The sequence below is a fragment of the Triticum urartu genome, chromosome 7 (assembly GCF_003073215.2).
Source record: "Triticum urartu cultivar G1812 chromosome 7, Tu2.1, whole genome shotgun sequence".
NCBI lineage: Eukaryota > Viridiplantae > Streptophyta > Magnoliopsida > Poales > Poaceae > Triticum > Triticum urartu.
In genome coordinates, this window is record NC_053028.1 from 556738802 (window position 1) to 556748606 (window position 9805).

Here is a 9805-nt window from a genome sequence, read left to right on the forward strand (position 1 = left end):
GCATTGCTATTGCACCCTTCCCATGTTGGATCCAGCCGTTGCTACAGCTTCGGGGGAAACCCTAGATCCTGAGCGATCGGATGATGGCGGCGTCTTGGCGTCGTATCCCCTCTCGAGGGCTTCATCTTTGTAGCTGGACATTGGCAAGCGGGACCGGAGGTGATGGAGTTGGCGCTGAGGCTTCTGTGGCAACGGTGTCACGGGGAACGATGTAGGAGACGTGGCTTTGGTTGAGGTAATCGGCTCTTCTTCGGCATGTTCGTGGGATGGCCTCGGCTGGTTTGGTGCTTTGAAGTTGAAGCTGCGGTGGCGGGGCCCTGTGGTGTACGATGACGGGTAGCAGGTGGTCCGTTCGGTGATCTTCCACGACGCCAGCCTTGCCTGGTTCTTCTTCGTAGCTTCCTGTTGGTGTCGCAGCTCTGCTGTCTCGTCGCGGTGGCTGAGGTTTGGTGCGGATCTTCATGTGATTACACACATCATTTTCAGTGTGGGTTGGTTCGACGATCGTCTTTGGCGAAGTCGGAGTCGTTTCTCAGAGTTTGGGATGGCGATGACGCCTTTAGGGAAGAAGTGATGACGATAACATCGTTGTATTGTCTCGACGAGGCCCTCTTTGGAGTGGCGTGTGTGGGTATCTTATGTGTGCCGCTCAGCGGTTTGTTATGGTTTTCGCCCGGTTTTTCATTAATTAACTGGGTAACTCTCTTCTGCTTATTTAATGGATGAGGCAAATCTTTTGCCTCCGTTTCAAAAAATATATATATTTGATATTGTAGATACAAATAGTTCTTTTCATAAACTTGATCAAAGTTTGTAAAGTGATTTTTCAAAAAATCTATATGCAGTTCGTTATGAAACAGAGGGAGTATTTCATTAAGCATTTTGAACTATAAACATTGAAAATATTTGATTTAACTAAGCGATAATCTCAACTTTCTGTATTTTACTCCAAATCATGTACTTTATGTATTTCATTAAGCATTTTGAACTATAAACATTGAAACAACGGAGGGAGTAGTGTTTATCCTTCCAAATATTTGCTTTGAGAAATTTTCCACTTCCCGTATCGTTGACAATGGCAAAGCATACATCATGTATTCCAGGCCAATCTTGCGTATGTATTTGTGACCCCAGTGAGGATGCTACTAATTAAGTGTTTTCGTGATATAACTGGTTTGTTACCTCCTCATAATATTCGTACCTCTCTGATCATCGCCTCTAGACTTGTACCATCTGTCAACCCTTTATTAGCAGAATAATAGATCATTTGAGAATGGGATATACATCCCATGTACTGGATCAACTGAAGACTCTAGGCTTCCATCGAGCCACTACTACATTTCGTTTACATTAACACCTACTCCATCCGTCCTAGCTTGAAAAAGGTTTTTATATTAGGGATAGAGTAAATGATTACAGAAAATAAAACCTTCATAAAATGGACGTTTTTACTTTTATGTTTCATTTGAGAACCCCTTGAACGCCTTCTCAAAGGGTTCTTAAAAATTCGGAGCAGAGTAACCAAGCCCAAGGAATTATTCTATCCGTTCTGATAAGCCAAGCCCATCTTGCTAAATTATCTGCAAAATCTCCTTTGACAGATGATCCTCTACTACATAAGACGTCATGTATTGACTCATCTTATGACCTCGGCTGCACCATTGTCATCATTCATCAATGTATTCAAGGTTTCTATCTAATATTGTTAAGTTTTTCACATCTCAGATTTATGTATCAATTTGTATGTACATATACGACTATAAACCCTATAAACCCGATCACAATCCAGTGCAACATCATCAACGTGTTAAATTGCTCAATTCGTCACAAGCCTTTGCACAAGGTATTGCTTAGGACACACTTCCTCCGAGCTTTCTTTCCACACTAGCACACCGTCTGTTCTTAAATATAAGACATTTCGACAGTTTCTTACATTTGTGGACAAAAGGAGTATTAGATTCAAGACGAGCACTTCACATTTTGATATGCTAGGCCGAGTTTCCCAACCATATACCCTTTCTTTTTCTGAGAGGTTTCCAACCATATAACTGTAAAAACAGCAGTACAGGCTCGAAGAACAAATAAAATGAATGTCTGTGGGATTAGGAGTTGGTGCAAATAATGTTACATCGTCAAGATAAACCAACCCAAAACTGTGGCTCCATCATTACAAGCTCTCTCACAAGTATAAAAGTCGGTTCAAAAAGTCACTTGGGTATTTGGCTGTTGCCAGTACATAACTGTCTCTAACTGATTTTCATTCAAATGAAGAAATGTTGATCAGTATGGGGTCCATCTGGACGGTGTTGCTTGAGCTATTCCAAGGACAACTAGTAATCATTAATTGGTCAGACACTAGAAGATCATTGGAGAATGAAGAGCACACAAGAATCAACTACAGGCCCAAACCTGACTATTCTGTGGCAACTGATCAGAACGAATGCCTGATCGGATGCATTTATCCACAGAACTAATGGGGCAGCTGTTCCTTTTCGTTGCATAGAAAACCATAGACCTGCCTCAAGTTTCCCCTAGATGGCCGCGCATTAACGGCGTATTTGCAAATGAACACCAGCCTCTTCCTCATCTCTAACTTGGTGATGTCTCTTCTCATAAAAGATTCGCCGCAGTCGAAGCACCCTTGAGATAAATACATACTGATTAGTTCAAGATGAATAGACATGACTTATTCGAAGTATATATAGTTCTACAGAGCACCTACCTAGTATTAAAAAAAATTGATTGCATTATGGTTATCCATGGTTAGAAATGAGCGAAGAAAAATAAATTTGTATGTCATGCAGCTATGCGGATAAATAAGAACAGAACTCCTATTTACTCTTGAAACCCATAATTATAATTACACTCATGATTATGCTTACCAGTGTCATTGAATAACCGTGTGATTATTGCCAAAGCCACACAAATGCTTATATCTTCTCCTGAAAGGGCAGGTAAAAAAAGAGTTAAGCTAACAGGAATAGACAAACTTTTTGCTAAATAACGTTTTTCGAAGAAATATTGATCAAATAATGCCCACCCTAACATATTACCAAAACTGACTTGTGGTTGTCACACGACACTCGGTGATGTGGCATTTACTTGCCACCATGGGAGTCTAAAGTTAACTCAATGGGGCCACATCATGGTCTGTGGCGTGGCCAATGAACATTGGCATGGCACCATTTAACAGCCGGCAAAGGGAGCCACTCTAGCGCACTTTCTCCACCGACGGACCCAAAAAGGATTATTTATAAAAAAAAGAGGGGGGAGGGAGGTGTATTTTGCATCCCTAAACTGTCTGACTACCCTAAACTCTAGAACTGGATAAATATAACCCTCAGTGCTGAAAACAAGGTAGAGTACTGGTTTTGACTACTTCAAAGTGGTTTTAGATGACATGCTGCCGATGCTGTCTGCCACAGTACCTCCAGATCATTCAAAAAAAGCTTGAAAATACATAAGAGTGAGGTCTTCTATAATTTAACAAATTTAGAAAACAAACCCCCAAAGTTAAAAATGTATTTCCTCCTGATTTTCCAAGTTCAAAAGAATAAAAAATAAAACTATAAATATGACAAAATGTTTTCAATCTAGAAAATTTTGGGACTAAACTAGTTTCCCTGAAATTTCCACTAAACACAAGCGATGATGCAGAGCTCACATGGAAGAAAAATAGGCGGTAAGACATCTAGACACACTTTGAAATAGTCAAAACTGAAGCGATCCGGGGGGGGGGGGGGGGGGGGGGGGGGGGGGGGGATGATTCTGCCCAGTTTGGATAGTTGAAAATTAGATTTGTCTGGTTTTAGAGTTTAGTGGTCATGTGTGCACTCAACCTTTGAAATAAGGATGCTGGTATTTTGAAAAATGCTGCTATAATAACGTGTTCACAAATGGTATAGTTTTCTACACGGTACAAGGGAAGTGCATGCAATATTTCCTTTTGGTAGGTGAACTTTGTCAACTCACCACTTTGACAACATAGCAGCATTTTTCTCCTTGCGATTAGATTATTCTTTGCAAAGCTAACTGCTTTGGGAAGATTTTTCAACAAAGAAAATCGTTCATCCTTGGAATCCTGCAAAACGGAAATATAGATGTTGATGTCTGAATAAAAAGGAAACACAAAGGGTAAAAACAATATCACTAACCACAATAGGTAGTTCAAGGTAAGAATCTTCTGATGAATTAGAAGGCAATCTTGATGTGCTGTCACAGTTCAGTATGCAATCCATATCAGCCAAGCCATCTGCAACTACATAAAAGGGACATCAAAAACACTATCATTAAGGTTCTTTGCTATGTCAACTAATTTTTATTCCTAAATGAACAACACTATTAAAGATGTTGCACAGTTAATCAGTATACCTTGCATGGTAGATGCTACTGCAATGTTTGATGTCCCAATCCAGAAGACTACATGACCATCATTGGAGTACTGTGTATTTGCTGGAGCAAGAGTAGAAGGGTTCGAGTTCATAGGTTGTGTGATAATTGTATGATCTCCCGTGTATGATTCTTGTCCATGGCTTGAGCACTTTATATGCTTAACTATAACTTGTGGAGAATGTTCACCCCTCTGTGCACGGTAAACCCTATCCTTTTCAACGATGTCGGCAACTAACTGATTACAAAGATCTGGTCCACCATCAAGTAGATCATACGAATGCTTCCAGAATAATGTAGGAGTTAGACCACGTGCCCAACTCTCTTCATCATCTCCTGCACCAGGAATATAGCGCCAGCTGAATTCTGACGCCGTTCTTTGTGTAGCCACTGTACCAGATGCAGATGCTGAAACTAATATGATGGGAGTGAAGTCCCATAACTGATGATCTGGTACTTCATTCAACCATATACGTGTATTTTGTGATATCCACAGTGGACGGAGTGGTTTTTGCAAACCTAATGCAAGAGAATGAATGTCTGCACCACAAGATTCAAATAGGTCCACCCATTCTTCAATACGCCCCTCTATTGCATTTCTCTCAGTTTCCAGAACCCATACAGGAAGATGAACTGAGCTATCCCAGTTTGATGAACCAGAGTACTCTTCAGCATCCCCGTTTGATACAACAGCTGACTGACAGACAAAATTATGGAACATTGTGAGAACAAGTGAACACATAATTATATTCTTCTTGCAGAAAGAACAATCCGCAACATGGAAACAAAGGCTCAAATAACAGAAAAGGAAGATATACTGCGACTAAACTACAATATACGGTTGTGAGTTGTGATTTCATCCCAAATAGCAATGTTGATAGTGAAGTGGATGCCATGTTAAATCATGAAATTAGCACTGCTGCCCTTATTTTGCCATGTAGTTTTCTAGAGTAATAAACTAATACTCCCTCCGTTCCAAATTACTCGTCGCAGAAATGGATGTATCTAGAACTAGAATACATCTAGATACATCCATATCTGCGACAAGTAATTCGGAACGGAGGGAGTAATAGCTTGCTCCTAGACAGTAACTTAATATAAGGATAATGCCAAAACAGGCATGGTCTACCTTACAAATTTCAAATATAGCAATGGCAAAGCATCGGGGTAAAGAAAATGCTCACAAGTGGACATTAGCAGGATATACATGCATATTCTAATAAATCGAAGCAATCCATATACGAACCATTTCGGAATTCAATCCGCTACCTTGGTTGATAGCCCGCAGTCGATGCCTCTGAATGGCTCGATTGAGAACGCAGCACCAAATGGGTATTGTCTTTGCCATGCTATCTGGAAATCGTTTCCCTTTCCTTGTTGAATCAACTATTATGCATCCTCCTCTTTCCCCTGCTCAAATGATAACAACAAAACAAATTAGGCTCAACTTAAGCTAAATCCCCTAAAGTTCAGGCATATTGCACTCGCCATTCCATTGTCGCCAAAAACATCTTCAACATTATGGCCCTGTATACGCAATAGTTGAGGAGTTCACATGATGAGCATATCTGCACTCATATTCACACTTTTTTGGCAGTGGACTATTTGAATTAACCCCAAGCGAACGAAATTGAATTATTAATGATTCAGAGAAACAAATTTTCTTCGAACTCCTACTTCTGGATACGCACCACTATACTTACCAGTACAAGTTGTGTAACGAAGGGAGGGAGCGAGATGCATATACATACCGGCGAGGAGGGCGAGGTGGAGATTGAGGCGGGCGGTGGAGAAGGCCCAGTTGCCGGCGTGGCCGTCGGTGGACTTGAAGTAGCAGGTGGCGGCGAGGGAGCGCGGCTGCGCGTACCAGAGGCCGCACCGGAGGTTGGCGACCAGCGGCAGGGTCGGCCACAGCGCCGCGATCTCGGCCACGAAGGCCGCGTCGTCGGCCACGCTCCGCAGCGCGTTGTACAGGGTGCTCTCCCGCCGCTTGATGCGCCTCGCCGCCTTGTAGATGCTCATCGTCCCCTCCTCGGCCGCGTGCTCTGACGCCGCCGCCGCCATGGGGAGAAGATGCGGGCTCTGGTTCCGGGGCAGAGTGGCGGCTGGGACTCGGAGGTACTACCGGTTTGGTCTGTGTCAGGCACACGTCGCCGCCTCTTTGCCCTTTTTGTTACTGCGGATTTCGTCAGTGCTACCACCGTCAGATACTCGGATATAGTACAGCGTGAGCTAATCAAACAGTGTAAGGTGAAGGCAGTCCGACAGAGATTTGTTTTCCGAGGTAAACAGAAATTCACGATATTTTAGGATTTTTTATTAAAAAGGAAAACTCAGTAAGTTTCAGTGATTAATTGGATATTTTTAGGGAGATTAATCGGATATAGTTTATTATATTAGAGAATCATCATGTGGCTCGAGAAGACACGAGCCTATTGAAATATGAAGTCAAATTAAAGGTTGGAGGTTGCGGTTGGATAGCCCTATCCGAGATGGATACAAGGATTCCTCAAATCGGAGTTCTGACGTTGGAGTTATGTCAAGTTCAAATGGGCTTTTGTTGACACCACTTGCATGATTCCCCGTTCAAGATGACCTCAAATACATCAGAAAGCAAATTTGTTCGCCTCGACAAGGCAAATAACTTTCATGGTGAAGTTAATCTGTGATCGTATGCAACTTTTAGAGCCAAAACAAGTCAGCCTAATGCTTTATGTGGCTAAAATTTGGTCGCTCGACCTAGACAAGTGAGAGATAGTAGAGGTAATATGCAATCTATGTACCATGACCCTGTCCACTAGGGCAAGGGCCTCCCTATAGGTGAGACTTTCAAGCATCTAATCAACATTGATTCCTTGAGAAAGAACCATCGAGGTGCCTAAATATCCACCATGGTAATTTCGGCACACTACTCACATGACCCCATATACCTCGTTCCTTGAAAGTTGAAACTGTTGTACCTATATTTACCTTTGCCTTGTCCCCTGCAGAGGGAAGCCATATATAATTTTTCGGTTGCACTTGGCTTACTTGAGCGATCTGATTAACTTTTTTTGGAATCATTAGCATGAGCTAGGGATCTTTGGGCAAAAAGGTGTGTTCAGAGGGGGATTTGGAACCCACCCCCCCCCCCCCCCCCCCCCCCCCCCCGCCCCCCATCCCCCCACATGAATCGCCTTACGCATAGCTGTCCAGATCACCCACAAGGTTACCGCCATCAAAGTAAACTCCAGATGGGGTAACAAGTTCATGTTGGTGAAGACCCATTGATTCACACTTGGCTCATTCACGCTCCACTGTTTCTTCCTTTGCCGAAGGCCACACACGTCGAGAGATATAACACTAATAAATTCTATGGTCTTCTTCCCACCAAGCAGAAGTTGCATCAATGTGCTCAGAGACCATCCGTGGTGTAGGGTTCGTCAAACACACTATCGGCCTCATAAGTTCATCTCTTAGAAGCCAGTTGTGATGTCATATATTTGTCGTCTCTCCAGCTTCTATATACACCTTATCTACCTCTGTCCTGGTTTACTAGCCCCCCTCATATTTTGGGTCATATTTTGACCGTGATTTTAACTAATAAAATATATGTTAGATGTAACAAAACTAATATCATTGGAAACTACAATCAGATACGAATCCAACATATAATTTTTGTGACATGCATTCATATTTTGCTAGTCAAATACGTGGTCAAACTTTAACCCAAAATATGATGGGGACTAGTATAGCAGGAAGGACTCTAGATATAGTATAAAACAGGGAGGGTGTGTCGAAACGAAGAAGGGAAATTAACTTGAGCCAAGATCTCTAGCCTGTAGTACAAGTTCCATACTGGCCCAACCGAGATTTGAGTCATGCGCTGTCCCCTTAGAGGTAAAAGGGCGCAACTGTGTGCCGCCTGCTTATGAGTCCTACCACGGCTCGCCTGCTTGCAGGGAGTAGGTATTGAGCCGGCCCAGTAACAGCGTCCCATCATCATGTTACTTCTTGTTTTATTTTTACTAAGACATATATCCGTGCGTTGCAACGGGAGAAAAAATTGACGTTGTGTGAGCAAAACTCATTCGCATTGTCCACGTAAAAAAACTTGGTAGGTAGGTGCCCACTGTCTTGTTTTTTTTCTCGAAACACTGACATTATCCATCCATATGTCTGAAAAGTGAAAACATGAAATACTTCCTCCGTCTTTAAATATAAGACTTCTTAGATATTTCAATACGGACTACATACAAATATATGAACATACAAATATATATATAGATATATTTTAAAACATAGATTCATTCATTTTACTTTGTATATAGTTTATATTTAAATTTTTAAGAAGACTTATATTTAAGAACGAAGGGGGTATATGTTTTAAGAAGATATGAATATGGTCATATTCTGCATGCAACGACCCAACCCCTGATGCCTATATGGAATTATGAACCATCACATGTAAAATAGAAGCTCAGAAAAATTTCTATATATATTAAACGATCCCGCAAAAAAAGAATCCACCATCTCACCACCATCACCAAAATCACCAAGGGGGGAGGAGTCCTCACAGACACCTACTCAGGCAAAGAAAACGGAACAAAAAAATCGCTCACTCTTCCCCTCGGCCACCCAGCCTGTGTGGACTCCAAATATGAAAATGGAGGGGCCACAGGCATACACGCACTCTTCATTTACTGCATGGCAACCGACATCGACACACACAGGAAATTAGCACCGTCGGCTAACGGCTCTATAACATCCCTTCATCCTTGTATGATCCATCTCGATCTACTCATCTTCTCTAGTTCGCCTCCTCACTTGTGTCACACCTCTCATGCCCCCCGCCCGGAGCCTCCCAGCGATGCGTCGTGATGGCTCATGCTGCCACCGCCGGCTCATGCCTCCCTTGACGTCCTCCTCCTCCTTCAGTCAAGGGACTCGTCACACCAATATTGGAACTCATTTCCTGATTTCATCAAAAGGTTAGGTAAGACAAATATCTGCTAGGCGATCGACCAAAAGGAAAAAATCGAAGTATTCAGTTCAACCATCAATTCGCAAAATCACCATGCCAGTAATAAGTTTATTTTTACAAAAAAGTATTTCTATTACTCAATGATTGTTACATCATTAACTAATAAAGGTACATGCTATTTAGGTGGATTATCCAACAAAATTCAAGGAGAAGTAAATTTGGTTTCCCTAGCAAGCTCATGGGCCGCAAGATTTGCTTCCCAAGAGAAATGTTCAACCTTCAAAAAAAATCTTGAACAACTCTGTGTGCATATGGTAGCAGTCCTCACGAATCAAGTTAGTACCTTGCATGAAGTCACTCTTCTTCGTCCAAAAAGTCATTGTCTTGACTGCTACTATCTGTGTTGGCCACAGCATCGGTTTGAACCTACATACTTTCACGTGGTTAGCCACA

The 9805-nt window shown here is 42.1% G+C and overlaps 1 protein-coding gene and 1 long non-coding RNA gene across 4 annotated transcripts; both read right to left on the minus strand.

The window, feature by feature from the left end:
* Nucleotides 1–2080: 2080 nt before the first annotated feature.
* Nucleotides 2081–6548, minus strand: LOC125522158 (tRNA A64-2'-O-ribosylphosphate transferase-like). Of its 3 annotated transcripts, none has more exons than XM_048687239.1 (7): nucleotides 6141–6548; nucleotides 5659–5799; nucleotides 4372–5082; nucleotides 4155–4258; nucleotides 3973–4081; nucleotides 2883–2942; nucleotides 2081–2640 (listed from the first exon to the last, which is right to left on the minus strand). In XM_048687239.1, the coding sequence occupies exons 1-7, from the start codon at nucleotides 6451–6453 to the stop codon at nucleotides 2471–2473; spliced, it is 1608 nt and encodes a 535-aa protein (XP_048543196.1). In that variant the 5' UTR covers nucleotides 6454–6548; the 3' UTR covers nucleotides 2081–2470. The 3 variants fall into 3 exon arrangements, with proteins under 3 accessions (XP_048543196.1, XP_048543195.1, XP_048543194.1); XM_048687238.1 differs by having other exon boundaries at nucleotides 4155–4252; nucleotides 4372–5086; nucleotides 5636–5799; XM_048687237.1 differs by having other exon boundaries at nucleotides 4372–5086; nucleotides 5636–5799.
* A 2288-nt stretch (nucleotides 6549–8836) lies between these two features.
* Nucleotides 8837–9803, minus strand: LOC125522159. Its single transcript, XR_007289643.1, has 2 exons — nucleotides 9696–9803; nucleotides 8837–9343 (listed from the first exon to the last, which is right to left on the minus strand). It is a non-coding gene; the product is annotated as an uncharacterized LOC125522159 (long non-coding RNA).
* Nucleotides 9804–9805: the final 2 nt, after the last annotated feature.